Source organism: Carassius auratus, chromosome 4, assembly GCF_003368295.1.
Source record: "Carassius auratus strain Wakin chromosome 4, ASM336829v1, whole genome shotgun sequence".
NCBI classification, from domain to species: domain Eukaryota; kingdom Metazoa; phylum Chordata; class Actinopteri; order Cypriniformes; family Cyprinidae; genus Carassius; species Carassius auratus.
In genome coordinates this window covers 7,070,439-7,086,933 of record NC_039246.1, presented here as the reverse complement: position 1 = coordinate 7,086,933, position 16,495 = coordinate 7,070,439, and the positions used below count along the sequence as shown (strand labels likewise).

Below are 16,495 nucleotides of genomic sequence, written 5' to 3'. Positions count from 1 at the left end.
TTCACTTCACAGTGCATTTCCCAAATAACAGTAGCTATTATGTATTTTGGCTTCTGTTGTTTTGCATTTTGCTTTTGCCTGGATGAGGCTTGACGCGGTCTTTTTGTCCTCTCTAAGTGTTTTCTTTATTTTGACTGCGTGTTTTTTCGGTCTCATTATGGAGTTTAGTCTAGAGGACTTTGTAGCTCACCCAAATTTAGAAGATTTGCAATTTGAACAATGCACTAAAAATAATCTGATCTCGATTGCTGCTCATTTTAAAATGCCCATCTCAAAACAAGATAAAAAACAAGATATTAAATATCAATTGCACACTGCCTTAGCTGAAAGAAAGTTTCTCCCTCCTATCAGCACTGTCCCTTCACATGTTGTCACGCATCCCGATCCGGAGCTGCATAAACTTGAGTTACAGGTGGAAATGAAACGCTTAGATCTTAAGGAAAAAGAGCTCCAGCATGAGTTTGAGCTGCGCAAATTTGAAATCGAGGAGACAGGAAGACGTGTGCGTTAAAGCTAGACAGTTGAGCAGGGATTCTGCTATGGACATCGATTTTGATGTTAATAAATGCATTCGTTTAATCCCGCCTTTTACTGATAAAGATGTTGACAAATATTTTGTGCTGTTTGGATGAGTAGCAACGACCTTAAAGTGGCCTACGGAGGTTTGGCCTCTTCTTCTGCAGTGTGTATTTACGGGTAAAGCCCAGGAGGTGTATGCTTCTCTTTCGCCTGATGCAAGTTTAGATTATTACCAGGTGAAATCTTTAGTTCTAAGGTCTTATGAGTTGGTTCCTGAGGCTTATAGGCAGAAGTTTCGCCGTTATAAGAAGGCCGAGGGCCAAAGTTATGCTGAATTTGGTCGTGAGAAAATTTTATTGTTTGATCGTTGGTGTTCTGCACAAGAGGTGAAGAACTTTGAGCAGCTTCGTGATTTAATCCTCATGGAGGAATTTAAAAATTGTCTTCCAGACAAAATTGCAACATACTTGAATGAACAAAAAGTCACTACTGTGTCGTCTGCTGCTATATTAGCTGATGAATATGTTCTGATCCACAAAGAGAGCTTTGAAAAGCTGCCCTTTCCTTTGTCGCAGCGTTTATACGAAAATGCGTGCATGCTAGAAATAGAACCAACGCCTATTTTTCACACGACGTGCACGTGTTGGAAGCGTTTCCAGGAAAAATATAATAGGAAAATATGTTTATATGCCATTTTGTACACAAATACATATTAATTCATGACATTTTTATATTTGAAAGTCTATAGGTTGACATAAATTCAGATATAAATGTAATAAAAAAAAAAAATAATTATCAATTTTCAAATATTGCACCTGTCAAAAATAGTCAATTTTGCCGTCAATACTGTTGACAGTGTCATATATCAGTAGACGTAGGTGTGGTGTGTAAAAAAAAGTTGATATTGTTGTCACGAAGACAAGATCCTGGTCTGTCGGCGGCCTCCCTCTATGTCACCTACAGCAAGCAGCGCGCCAGCACCGCGTCAGGCACGATTCTGGTGTGTAAAGACACAGAAAACGCGAGGCAGTGGCCACGCTCCTGACACGCAGCAGAGACGCCACGCAGCCAGTGTGTCACCGGCCTTAGTAGCTTACAAATGGGACATGTAATGAATGATCAGAAATTCAAAGTATAGAATCAAAGTCAGATTCAGTTTCATATCAAATTGTTTATATTTGTATTGAGAATTTTCACAATGACATTTCAGGTGTATCTGTGAGTGATGAATATGGTCTTCTATGCATTTCATAAACCTTATGCCTCAATGAGAAATGGTACAATATTATTCCAGAACAAGTCAGGAAATGACATGAAGTCTGACTGATAAGTCCACTCTACAGTGTGAGGTCTCATGTGAATGGTAATGTTTGCATCCTATCCCATACTAAGGCCAAATTAAAGGCTTTGGTCTAATGTGAATTTTTCTCATGATTCTTTAGCTGATTCCTGAATTAAACCCCTTCAATACTTATGACATTTAATTAATTTTTCTGTTGAGTGAATTCTCATGTGGTGATTAAGGGTTGATTTATATCTGAAACTCTTTCCACACTGATCACATGTAAATGGCTTCTCTCCAGTGTGAATTCTCATGTGGGATTTAAGGTTTTTCTTACTTTGAAAACTCTTTCCACACTGAAGGCACATAAAAGGCTGCTCTCCAGTGTGAACTCTCATGTGGACTTTAAGGTTTCCTTTTTGAGTAAAAGTTTTTCCACACTGTTGACAGGTGAAAAGATTCCCTCTGCTGTGAACTCTCATGTGAATTTTTAGATTTCCTTTTCGGTTGAAACTCTTTCCACACTGATCACACACAAATGGCTTCTCTCCAGTGTGAATTATCATGTGGTTTTTAAGGTTTCCTTGTTGTTCAAAATGTTTTCCACACTGTTGGCAGTTAAAAGAGCTCTCTCCAGTGTGAATTCTCACATGAATTTTTAAGGTAACAGATTTATTGAAACTTTTTCCACACTGTTGGCAAATGTAAGGCTTCACTCCAGTGTGAACTCGTACGTGATCGCTGAGATTTCCTTTTCGGCTAAAACTCTTTCCACACTGAGGACATGTGTGAGGCTTGTCTCCAGTGTGAATTCTCATGTGTTCTTTAAGGTTTCCTCTATTTCTAAATATTTTTCCACACTGCAGGCATGGGGAAGAGCTCTCTCCAGTGTGAACCCCCATATGCACTTTAAGATGTGCTTTTTGAGAAAAACACTTTCCACACTCTTGGCAGGTGAAAGGCTTCTCTCCAGAATGAACTCTCAGATGGACTGTAAGGTTTCCATGTTGATTGAAATACTTTCCACAATGAAAGCAGATTAATGGAGGCAGAGCCCGTAACTTTCTAGGTTTCTTTGCAGTCTGTGAGCAACATTTTTCTCCAGGTATAGGATCCTGATGCTTCTCAAACTGATTTTTCTCTTCCATTTCATTCGATAAATTATACTCCTCTTTCAGTGGCATCAGATCTAAGGTGAAAAGATACAAATAAAAGTCATTAAGCATGTTATATTCTGGGGTATATTCTGCTGGTCTGTAAATAGTATGCTTCATTAATATGGGGTGTATCTGCACATGCTCCTCCAAACTGTTTTTTAAGCCAATTCATTTAAAAAATGTGCCACATAGGACTACCCTTAACAATTCATTAAACCACTGGCTTGTCATGTCAAACCAACATATAAAGTCGTTAAATCATATGAATTCATCATTTAAACTTTTTGCCTACTCAAAATTTCAACCTAGTATGTAATTAGTTTAGACTTTTTTTCTTGTACTTATGACTTAAAGGGGTGGTTGACTGCTATTTTTCTAGGCTTAATTGTGTTTATTTGGTGGAGTCTAACATGCTTATTAAAAAAAAAAAAAAAAACTTTTTTCGCATAATTTATTCTCAACTGCACTATTGGTGCGTTCAAGTCATGTAGGATATATTGTATTTACGAGTTAAACGCACATGAACGCTGCAACAAAATTGTAATTACGAGTGGGGAAACTCTGAATTTTCTTTAAGCTCAGAGTTTCCGAGTTGGGGGCGTCAATGAGAAACATAACAGAATCAATGGATCGATGGATACAACATCTGTTGTTCACAGTAATTTATTACGTTGAAATTGATAGACAGGATTGCAATATAAAAATGTATACGTTTTTATGCGATACAGATTAAAGTGGCTTCATAAATTATTTAATAAAAATAAAAACGCAAACATCACCTGATGGGATTTCCTTGCTTTTCATTTTCTATAAATACATGAAATATAAATTTCATTCTATATAAATATCCCTTCGCTCATGAATGCTCTGTTGATTTCCTGGTTTTCCTTTATGAAGCGCCTCCCTCAGAAATACATAATGGGCTCAGATTGGTTAGCTGCCCCAGTGTTTTGTGATTCGCTAAACCGCATGCAGCTCGTCCAGAAATGTCACACCCCTCACCTCAGTGTCATGTGCTCTGGTTGTATTGTATACACAAATCCGCCACGAACTCTATGGGCGCCGCCATACTGCCTGCCACCATTACTGCGTGCCTGCGAAGTGTGACGGTGTGACAATTGCCGGTGCACTCTAAAGACATTTCAATGAAAGTGGATCCTGCTTATTAAAGAAAATGTGTGGTGAAAGGGAACATTGGGTAGATGATGTCAATCAGTGGCCAGAACTTACTGATAAAAGGTAATTTATTGACAACATAATATAATAATGTAAAAATATGTAATGTAATTAAGAAGTGTATTAATTTATGACAACAATAAAACCGAACACTGTAATAACAAGCTGTGTTGCTAATATGTTCACAAGCTTCAAATAACTATAAGGCTGTTTTTATACAGTCTATGCTATAAGGCCATCCTTAAAAAATATTCTTGTTTGCCAATAACCCAACCGACCCAATTAATAATTTTTTTCCCCCTTTAGTCCAACCAACTTGCCGATTGTAATTGCGTTATGAACAAAGTCGATGGTTAAGACCGACTGATTTTTCTTTACTCTTCAAACATCTAATACAAATGCAATAAACACTTTTCTCACGCTCTCACACCACACATATATTTTCTCAAGCACAAAAAAATCGCGAAGCAAAGAGGACACGGAGACCGACAGACCAGACAGAGCAGGTTACTTATGATAGGAAAAAAAACTCAGCTCTCATATTCTGTCAATATTATTTCGAAATTCAAACAATAAATACTCCTCCGCTCGACCAGGAACTCGGTGTAAGCTCTTGAGCTAACATCTGGTACAGCTGCCTACGGGACCAGCACGCTACTTCTACTACTTCCTTAGCAGCAAAGGCAAGCAGTAGTGGCGGCGTTGCTTTACTTCCGTGTTTCGCCGGATTTGTCTATACAATGGCGTCATCAATACTTATCAATTTGAGCTTGACCGAGACCCAGAAAATATTAGTAAAGAGGATTGTGCAAAACCTGTGCAAGCACAACTCTTACAGGGTGTTTTCAGAATCGTATATTTTTTTGGTTTCTTATTGTATTTAGATATGGTGTTATTTGTGAATGCTACTGCTTATGTTAGCTTTTAATCAGCGGTGTATAAGTTCACAAAAAGTTCACGGTTCAGTTCGATATGACACAGTGGTTTCATGGTTCGGTACGTTTTCAATATGGGGGGTGGTAATTGCTTACGTTTTGGTTAACCACTGTGCCCAGCCGGTTTTAATGAATTCTGTATTTAAACGGTACATACACATTTCTAAATGATACAATAAAAAATTTATTAAAAAAAAGCAAAAAAAATTTGAGGATGCAAATAGCTTCTGAATATTTTTTAATCCATAGTTTTTTTTTTACTTTCAGAAAGAGAGAATAACAGATACAGTGTGCCATATGTATGTGTGTGTGTGTGTGTGTGAGACAAGGCCAATGCATTAAAACAGTTCAGTTTAATCACTGTTAATGCACTGCTTTAATTGATGCGCATGCGTGCACACGCACAAGCACCCACACACACAGAGATCTGAGACCGCGCTGTGCAAAAAGTAACATTCAGAAGTTAATAAACTTGATGGCAAAGTTAACATTTTTCAACTCGGACAGCAGATGCGAATTCACGTCAAACACATAAATGCAAAAAAGCACCATTTGCGCGGAATGAGCGTATTGTGACAGACGCTCAATTCGTGTCTACTGCGCCGCACTAAACGCCTCATTCATGCCGTGAGACCTCCAGACGCGCGTAAACGCATCTTTACATTGATTAACATTGAAATGATTCACGCCAAATGCTCTATTTGCATTTGGTGTGAAAACAGCATTAAGGAGCGCAACATGGCCCCGGGTGTGGGGTTAATGTAAATTTCAGGGTTTGTGATGTCTCCAACAGGGGAAGTAGCTTGTTGTAGTCCCTACGAGCCGTAACTGTAAGCATTAAACTGCCATAACTTTAAAAGAAAATATCTGTTTGCATTGAACTTTCAGCCTTGTAACTTTGCACATTACAGACTATCTAAAGTAAAAAAAGTGGAATCACAATCAACCACCCCATTAAATATGACAATTTCAACTTTTTAATAATTATTTTTTTCTTACATGGTGGAAAATGGGCTTTCATACATAAACATTCAGCCTGAAAAAATTAAAAATTGCTTGACAATTTTTCCAAGATATCTACCTAATTATAAACCGTATTGTTGTATGTCTCATGACCAGTCAGCACTAGTTAGTTCTCACCACAGTTTAAAAAAAACAGGGGGAGCGGAGGGGGAAGAGAGGAGACAGACCATTAGGCAACACAGCTGGGACACACATCTGGTGAATTTTTTTTTTTTTTAAAGGGGCAGCTGTGGCCTAATGGTTAGAGACCTTGACTAGTTACCAGAAGGTCGCCGGTTGTGCACTTGGATGGGTTAAATGCAGAGCACCAATTCTGAGTATGAGTTAGAAATATCACGACTTTCACTTTCGCAACAGATATCTTCAGTTTTATTTAACTCCCATCAAGTTAAAAATACAAATAAATGCACAGCCATTTGCACTCTGCATTGAAAACATATGATCATGCTGTTGAATCTCTGATAACTTTTAAGGCTTATTCTGCAGCATTAATATAAGCCTTTTGACGGGTTGTGTCACAGAGCTGTAAAAACAGTTATGCTCACCAAGTGAATTAATCGCGTGTGTGCCAAACTCTTTTTACAAAGCAAAAACAGTCTTCTTCAATCCAAGTGTGTTTCTCTCAGTTAATGTGTGCAATGTCATCTTACAGTCTGAAAGGTCTGTCATAGCTAATTAGCACATGCACATGATTCAATGACAAACGATCTTCGAAAACTTTTATTAACAAAAACGAATTAGATGAGGCATGGCAAATTATTTCAAGACGTAAAGCATTTTTGCTCGTTTATGTGGGCCATCAAGCATTTATTGCAATGTGTTCATTGTTAAACTCCAAAATCCAAGTGTTTTTGATTCTTAAACAACTGCCATTTTATTTTACCAATTATTTTTTATTTTATTCATGTGATTTCAAAGCTGAATCTTTAGCATCATTACTTCAGTCACACGATCCTTCAGAAACCATTTTAATATTATAATTTGCTGCTTAAACAGCGAAGTAAAAAAATTTTTTTAGGTTTCAGATACAGATTTGAATAGAAAGTTAAGATCTGAGATATAAATCTTTTGTAACATTATAAAACGTCTTTAAGAAAGGATGATTTAAAATTGATCATTAAGCCATGATAAAGTATTAATTTCAACAAGCCCCCCCCCCCCCAAACTGACTCCAAGCTTTTGAATGGTATATTGTTTTGATTGGAATAGTATAATGTAACAACAGTTTTTATTTCTGTTAAAAATTCATCTTTGGATTTTTCTATTCATCATAAAAAAGGCAAAAATAGCAATATGTACATAGCAATACCTAATTAAAATAATGATCCCCCACACCATAGTTTAAAATATGTATAAAACTATGTGGATTTTTCAAATAATGGAGAGCTTTCATGGGTTTTTCCTACTACAGATTTTAATGAAGAGCCTGTTTAAGAGCATTTACATTATATTAAGCCATTCAAGTCTCAATATCCTGGTTCTCTTTAAAATAATATGGAGATCAACATCCATACATCAAAGTAATTACGATGAATCTCATGATTTTGTCAGATGTAAATCTTTCTTCATCCAGTCTCTATTGTATTGAGCGTATTCTGTCATAATGATCACTTTACATTTAATTCGCTAATAAAATAAATATTGTACATTTTGATTTCATGCAGACTTTAAGGTTACTTCCATTTAATTTTAAAGGCCCCCTAATGTGCCTTGAAACAAGCAGCATTTTTCTATGTGCTGACAGTTTTAACAGAAAAAGAAAGAGAGGGCATGACATATTGAGCAGCCCTACTTTAAAAAATAGGAGGTCTCTGGACCGGAGTGAAGATCATGATGTGCGCTGCCACAATTCACGTGAAACCAGACCTTATTTGCACCAATTGAAAGTATATTTACACTGTCTGAATCTTTCCCCATCACCTAAACTCTGCACTAGGAGGCATTCACTGTACAGAAAATACTACACTTTGAACAAGTGACTGATCTCAGCCAGCACTTCAGCATCTATACTATTGTTTCAATGGAAAGTAGCTAAACCCTGCATGGAAAGTTGCTAAATGTCACTAGATGACATTATTCGCTAATTAGAATATTCATGATGCAAGTCGTATTGTGTCTCGCGCTCGTGCGGCAGTCTCAGAAACGTAATAAGGTTTGTCAAAGAAAGTTGCTTTTTTTTTTTCAAAAAAGTCACTAAGGGGATCTAGCGACAAAGTAGCTAAGTTGGCAACACTGAGTGCAGGAGGCTGGCACTTCGGATTCTAGAGAGCATTTGATTGGTCAGAAGATTTAGAAGATGATCATGAGAAGAACATGAGAAGATGAAGAATATGAATGTCAACTTTGAAGTAGATTGTTCTCTGGTGCACTGGAATTTAACAGTATTTGGATTGACTTTTTTGTATATTTGTATTATTGTCTGTTTATGTGATCTCAATATGTCTGTCCACACAAAGCAACCATCCATGTCAAATATTACTGGTTTAATTAGGCCATTCATATACCATAAAAAAACAGTAATTTTAGTATATGTTGACATTTTAATAAGTATCAAGTCACAGCTTTGTGAATAAAAAAAACCAACCTGTTTGTTCCTCGGTATCTTCTTGTTTCACCCTGACTGCTTCTTCAATCTTGATGTCTTCACACTCCTCTTTAATTAACGCCATCTTTATAATAGTGTCACGTGGATCTCAGTCGCTTCAGTAGGAGTCTTCTGTGTGTTTGGACACTCTGTCCTGTTTAAGATTTACATAATTAACAAGAAAGACAAAAAATCCGAACTAATACTGCGTGTGTCTCAGTCAGTTCCCGAGTTCAGTAGTCTATGCAATGGTATGAAATCGGTCAAAGAGATATTAGGTCTTGACCAAAAAAAAAAACAAAAAACTAATGTTACACAAAAACACTCAAAACTAGCATTTATAAAAGAACACAAATGATATGTAAGGTTCAATAAATGCCAAACATACACCATAAATGGTTCAGACGGCCTACTAAGCCGTTTATAATATGTTTTTGGTATTTATTGACTCACATTATATAACGGATTATACGTTCATCAAAAAATCGCGGATTGTTAAAGGTGTCAAGTTTGTTCTCGTTTCATTTACATTGTATTGAGCAGCGTGCGGTGATTCGAGCGATTCTGAAAAAAATCATTTCACTAAACAACTGATTCAAATTACATGGATTTTAAGCTCAGTTTCTCTCAGCAGTACGTGACAGTGGCAGAAACCGTGTTTACGACAAACTGGTTCACTATATAGGGAGCGAAAATGAGACGCACTTTTCCTGTTACTGACGGGTGGCGCTTTATTCACACAAATTAACGCTCATTAACGTTAAACAATGCATTGCAGTGTTACATTCTATAATTAAACACCACTTCAAGAAATAAAAATGGCAAGGTTTGCATCGATTTAAATAATTGTAATGCTTATAAACAAACCTCTCTTCATCCGAATCATAACAGATGCAGGAGCGCGTCGCAGCGTTGTGACGTCACATCGTGGGATCGTGATAAGAGTCCGCTGTGTCTGAAATGACAGAAGTGCATAGACATGTACTAACAAACATAGGTATTCAGAGTTAAATTCTTGGTGGAATACATGTTTAAATACACGTTGTAAGTTACAGCCATTCTTCATTCATAATCTTTTAATAAGTGAAGATTAACAGCTGTCATATTTGAGTGCAGATGCAGGGTTTTTTTTCTTGATTTTGTTCATGCATACTTTTCCAGAAAAAGCCATAGCAAAAACGAACATTTTACTTTTATTTAATGTTGCTTTAATAGACACCAAAGGTAACATGCTGCAGTGTGCTAGTGAGCCGAATTAAATGTGATGTTGTGTGTTTTGTTTGTGGTCACTATGAGATTCCACCTGAGCAGCATCAAATCTCTTTATAATATGTGTAAAGGCAATTCAGAGAATTGTTTCTAAACACATTATAAATGTTAGAACTGTATTGTTGAAAACATGCCACAAACACTTTAAACTATGAGATACTGAATTGTGGAGCAAGACTATTAAAAAAAAATTCTACATATTTGAGTTCAGGATTTTTGGGATGGACCTGAAATCATGTCTTAATAATGGTTGGAGTAAGTTCTAACATATCTCATTATACAATTAACCAAGTCTTTTACTGTTACAACTAACCCAGAGTCTTGTTGCCATGAACTAGCTCACTTTACAACTAACAGTCAAAACATTAAAACTGGGAATGATAACTTTACTTCTCCGATCATCCTGGAGAGAGCCCACCGCTTCGGAAGGCCTTCCGACCGGAGCAGACCCATCATCGTAAAATTCCTAAACTACAGAGAAAAGGATAAGGTACTTCGATTGGCCAGAGAGAAAGGAACTGTCTATCTAAATGATAAGCGAATCTCCTTCTACCCAGACTACAGTGTCGAGATTCAACGCAAGATTAATGGATTTAATGACGTGAAGATGAAACTCCGGGAGAAAAATATTGAATATGCTATCCGTTATCCGGCTAAGCTGCGAGTCCGACATCAGGGAGGATTTAAACTATTCTCCACCCCGCTCAAAGTTGAAGCTTTCCTCACCGAGCAGAACAAGGTCTAGTTGATTTTTTTTTTTAGTTGATGTTTTTTTTCCTGTGGTATTGACGCAATGACATTTAATTCAACATTCTAAAGCCAGAACAATTTAAACTTCAGATCATTTATCATATGGACGGTCACACTATCCAAGTACACTTTGTATATGGTTCATTTTCGGAAGGGAACGTGGAAAATCAGAGAATATTAAGGCAGATGCGGTGGTGATATTATCACAGACATTAAAACATGTTATTGGCTTAATGTTATCAAAATCCCAAAAAGTTAAACCGTATTATGAAAGTACCTTAAAGTGACGCACAGGCCTCATCTGCCCCCCAAAAAATTTATACATGCGCTGTGTTTACAGGATTTACAGGTGTTTACAGTGTTCTCTGACATGTCCAGAAAAAGTTAGAATATAACGAGAATAACCTCATCAGTGTTGGGCATGTTACTCAGAAATCGTGATAAATTACTAGTTACTTATTACTCTTTAAAAAAATCTCATCACTTTTAATGTAGTCACACCCCTTGTAATGAACATTTGATTATTTTGATTTGCTAATCAAATTTTTTGTTTATAAGTTTTAGATTGTATAAGAGATTGGCACATTATGATCTAACATGAAATCGGGAGATTTTCTGAAATTATAACATATTTTCTTTCTTTTTGTGTGCAGGATAATTAGGTTGAAGAACTGGAGTAGACAACCATGGCGATCTTTATCACTGGGAAAGAGGATCCTCTCCATCCACCTAAAGACATTAAAATTGTTGTCGAAGGAAAACAGGTCCTGAACGAGTTGCCATCAGTTGCAACTGCTTTTGCCATGGTTTTTGGGCTCATATATACACTAAACCTAAAATATCCGAAAAGGCTACAGTTCACCTTTGAATTTGTGCAAAAGGTCCTGATGGAGCTTGATGGAAAAAAGATGACCCCAAAAGTCACTAGACTGACCACCCAGCTGTACATTTTCACTGCAGCATTTACAAATGTGGCTGCCCAAGTTCGATGGCTACCAGGTAAAAAGGTTGAAGTAGGCGAAGTGTTATGAACAACTGGAGAGACTGATTGCAGTGTTCCAAGTATTTCTGCTGTCAATATTCATACATTTGAAGCAAATGTTCAATGTTGTGAGTTTACTGAACAATAAATCTGTTCTAAAGGAAAAGTGTTCTGAGTAGTCATTGATCAAAATGTATTGAAATAAAATTTTTTTATTGATTTATTATAGATCTCAAATAATGCCAACTCTTATTTTTTATTTTTATTTGAGACAATCTAAAATAATTAATTTAATTAAACCTATACATATTAGTTTAGTTGGTTTGTTCTAATTTAAAATAATTAGCTTGTTCCAACCTAAAATAATTAGATTGATCAACCTTTAAAAAGTGGTTTGCATGGATTTATAATTTTCAAGTTAAACTAAATTAAATTATTTACATTGAGTCAATGTCAAATGTTTCGTGTGATTGATTACTTCAATTTTTTTAAGTTGATCCAAGGTTTTTATTTTTTCAGTGTAGTTATACTTTATACTGGCAGATACATTTGTACCTCAGTATTGTTATACATTAACAGGATGCAATAATAACAGATTGTGAATTATTATATTTGTTAAAATTATAAATAAACAGGCTGATAAATAAAAAGAACGAGCTCGGCAAAAGCCGGTCTCTAACCCAATCAATCGTGTTACAAGCTAGTTTTCCATGCCCAAAACATTACTGCCTACACCATTGAAGCCGTTATTCACGTGTCGCATTTAACCTTATGTGTCGATGGAGGACGGGGTTACAATAGATTTGCACTTCGTAATAGACACTCAGAATAATCTTGTTTTCCATTTGCATTAAGATAATTTTTATGACCACACTGGCATATCATTTTACTTAAGTAAAATGCACTTAATTTAGATCCCCCCACAGGAAACAAGACTAAGTATCTTATATTGTTTTCTTATATAGAAAATTGATCTTTATTTATTTATTTATTTTTTGTACTTGGGGAAAGAAAAGAAGAAGAAAAAAACACTTAGTAAGAAGAGCATTTTTCCAGCGTGCATTAATGAAGTGTTTAAAAAGGGGGAGGAGACCGAAATAAACTCTGGGTTTACCGAAGAAAACCTGCTCCTGACCAGGTTCATAGAGTAAGTTACCATGGTATCTGAGTATAAGTTAGCTCTCTTTCTCAGGTTTGACAAACCTCCCATTCTGAAACAGAAAACCTAGAGTTTCCCTCATTTCAGGGTTAACATACTCAGAGTTTTCACTTAACCTCCTTTGTGAAACAGGCCCCTGGATTGTTGCCCAGTGGTCCAAAGTCCTCTTTTCAGATGAGAGGTTTTGTATTTAATTTGGAATCCGAGGTCCTAGAGTCTGGAGGAAGGGTGGAGAAGTCTTACGGGTTTGGAACAACATAAAGGTCATTTTTGGGCGAACTAAACGGTATTATCTATGGGGCTGTGTGGACCCCTCTTGCCACTTCATACATTTATAGGATTTTTAAACAAAACAAATAACTTGAATTAATTATTTTTACACTAAATCAGTTGCAGGATAGTATGCACATGACATGATATTTTATTCGGACCCAGTAGGTGAGAAGAACATCAAGGAGTGCTATGCACACTCATGAAGTGTGTGTATCATTCATACTCGAAGACGGAGGGCGCTCTCGCGCAGAAAGTCGTACCAGGAAATTCCTAATATGGGCGACCGCATCCAGTTATTGCTGTATGAAAACAGTTTTTTAGACAGAAAAACAGACACTTTTGGAAACACGAACACATTAAACATACCATTGCAACAATATATGTTTTTCGAGTCATCTCCAGCAGGTGATAAATAAAGTATAAAAACAATGCAGTGCTAATTGCATTTATTACAGTATAGAAGCTATTCTGCCTTATTATTGTGTGATGAAAAAAAGTGTTTATAGTATATAAACAAATCATTATTATTTGTTGTTGTCCAGTAGTTACATATTTCTATGCCAATTAAAAGCTAGACGTTTTTTTTAAGAAGTCTCTTCTGTTCACCAGGCCTGCATTTTGAATATATTTCAAAATGTAATTTATTGAGATTTTAAAGCAGAATTTTTAGCATCACTACTCCAGTCACACGATCCTTCAGATATAAAATTCTGATATTCTGATTTGCTGCTAAAAAACACTTATTATGATAATGTTGAAAACAGCAGAGTATAATTTTTTCAGGTTTCTTAGATGAATAGAAGAGTCAGAAGAATAGCATTTCACAACAGCTACGGTGACCTAGGAATAAGAGAGAAACAGACAAATATTAGCGTAGATGCCATTCTTCTAATGATGTAGCAAGTACATAGGGTGTTATGGGAAGTGTTCCCAATTCCGGTTTACCTAATTAATGCAGCCTTAAAATCCTTTAACAGATTTGGATATTACAAGCATATTAGTATGTTATGTGTATGCCAGGTTAAAGAGATGGGTCTTTAATCTAGACTGCCTCCCGAACAATGTTAGGTAGGTTGTTCCAGAGTTAAGGCACCAAATAGGAAAAGGATCTGACTGCCGCAGTTGATTTTGATATTGTAGGTATTATCAAATTGCCTGAGTTTTGAGAATGCAGCAGACGTGGAGGATTATAATGTAACAAGAGCTCATTCAAATACTGAGGTGCTAAACCATTCAGGGCATTATAAGTAATAAAAAAAGATTTTAAAATCTATACAATGTTTGATAGGGAGCCAGAGCAGTGTTGACAGGACCGGGCTAATATGGTCATACTTCCTGGTTCTAGTAAGAGCCTAGACTTGTCTTACCTGGAGTGTTTGACCCTGTTTTGATAATGGAGTTAAACAGGGCATCTATAAGAGTAATAGGGCGACCCAAATATCCAGCCTTGCACATCTCCAGTAGGGACACAGGAGAGAGGTTTGGCCTGCAATATGTGTAGCCAGGCTGTCGACCTGTGCCTCTGTCCCTCTTGACTTTGACAAACACAAAAGCAGGAAGACAGACCTAGGAGATGTGGAGATGCAAGAAGAGTCTTCATCTTGTGTTCCAGTCTCATTTTCACCTCAGGTAAGCCTTTAAACTTTTTTGATAACAGTGCTTTGATCAAAAATACTTTTATGATTCTCACTAGTATATTAAACTCCTTTCGCTCAATTTTAGGAATGCTTAAAGGATATCTCTTCTGCTGAGACCCCTCTTGCTGTAAAACCAGAGGCTACCCCACAGACTGTCATTTTTCACCAGTTTTCTACTCCCAAGTGCTATGAAAGTAAAGTAACAAACATCTGAGGAGTGTCTTTTAGATGTAGGTTATGATATTACCTGATCAATGTGTGTAATCTGTCTGTCTCATCTATGCACACAAAACACAAATACTTAATTTAGTATTTTTGTGAATCTCTTTTAGAACTCACAGTGTTGCTCGCACTGGGCCCATTAAGACAGGTGGCCGAGTATTTGTGTTGGACCATAACAGATGGACGGATCCAATGAGAAATATCATTGATGGTTTGCTAGCCAAGCACCATGGGAGCAAGGATCTCCTTGCAAAGGTGGATGCTGAATATGCTGCTATGGTACAGAGTGCATGCACTGACCCACAGCCTTCTGCACTCAACCACAAAGCAGCACATAAGCAGGTACATAAAACATCTTGATAAAAAACAAACACTAATGTTTCTCTCAACACCAACCCAGAAAAGCTCTTGTAGACACAGCAGTTATGGCAGCGTCTTTACTCAGGCAGTGAAACCATCAGTGACCCAGTAACAGTACTGCCACCTGCCCCAGTCAATCCACCTGCAAAGGCTGTTGTGGAGGCTGACCCTCTGGACCAGGCAGCACTCAAGATGATGGTGAAGGACATTATTTTGCCTGCTGCTTCTCTACAAAGCAAACCAGATACTGTTTAGCCTGTGGCCAGCCTAAGTCTCAATACGTGGGTGATGGCTCCTCAATAAATTTATTTTATCAAGGTAGTGATGTTAAATACTTCTACTGCTCCAAGAAAGTATTTGACACATATTCAGCCGAGGGTCTGACCAACCCCAGAACGCCTTTTGAAAAATGTAATCTATACATTCAAATTATTTTATTTAAATCTATTTGTTCATTAAAATACCAAAAATAATATATCTTATTGTATTGCATTGTATTTTAGTGTTTTTATTTTATTATATTGACTTTGTTTATTTTATCTTGCTTCAATTTAAACACTGTTAATAATAAATGTTACTATTAAACACTTTTTTAATTTAAAATGTTTTTCTTGTTTGTTTTTTCCTGTATTCTCCACAACTTTAGATATTATTACTCTGGTTTAATCTGTAATTTAAAATTACTTAATTTATTGCATTTGTGCTTTAAAATACCAGACATATTGGCCTTATTTGTATTGTATTTTAGTGTTTTAAGTAAATTTTATAGACTTTATAGTTTTTATCTTTCTCAGATTTGTAAACACTAAATGTTAATAACTGTAACTATTAAACATACATAATTGTACATAATTTTGTAATTTAAAACAAAATTTAATCATTTTTACGGTGTTCCCATAATTTTATATTTTATTATTGTTGTTGTTTAATCTATAATTAATGAATATTTACTTAACTATTATATATTTTAGTTAGTACTGTATTTTAGTAATTAAATATTTCAGTTTTTTATAATATTTATATTATTGAACTATTAAAAAAGTTGTCTGTACATAGTTAAACAAATATAAAGTAAATGTCTCTTTAAAAATAGAGGTCGAAAACATGATCAAAATGTTCTTCTCAATTATTCACATTCAAAAATTTACTCTATTGAAGATAACTATT

General features: G+C 36.0%; 1 protein-coding gene across 3 annotated transcripts; it reads right to left on the bottom strand.

Moving 5' to 3' along the window:
* Positions 1-1,670: 1,670 nt before the first annotated feature.
* On the bottom strand, positions 1,671-9,619 carry LOC113057591 (gastrula zinc finger protein XlCGF8.2DB-like). Of its 3 annotated transcripts, none has more exons than XM_026225009.1 (3): positions 9,544-9,619; positions 8,677-8,830; positions 1,671-2,990 (listed from the first exon to the last, which is right to left on the bottom strand). In XM_026225009.1, the coding sequence occupies exons 2-3, from the start codon at positions 8,759-8,761 to the stop codon at positions 1,984-1,986; spliced, it is 1,092 nt and encodes a 363-aa protein (XP_026080794.1). In that variant the 5' UTR covers positions 8,762-8,830; positions 9,544-9,619; the 3' UTR covers positions 1,671-1,983. The 3 variants fall into 3 exon arrangements, with proteins under 3 accessions (XP_026080794.1, XP_026080802.1, XP_026080811.1); XM_026225017.1 differs by lacking the exon at positions 9,544-9,619 and adding an exon at positions 9,206-9,526; XM_026225026.1 differs by lacking the exon at positions 9,544-9,619 and adding an exon at positions 9,130-9,154.
* Positions 9,620-16,495: the final 6,876 nt, after the last annotated feature.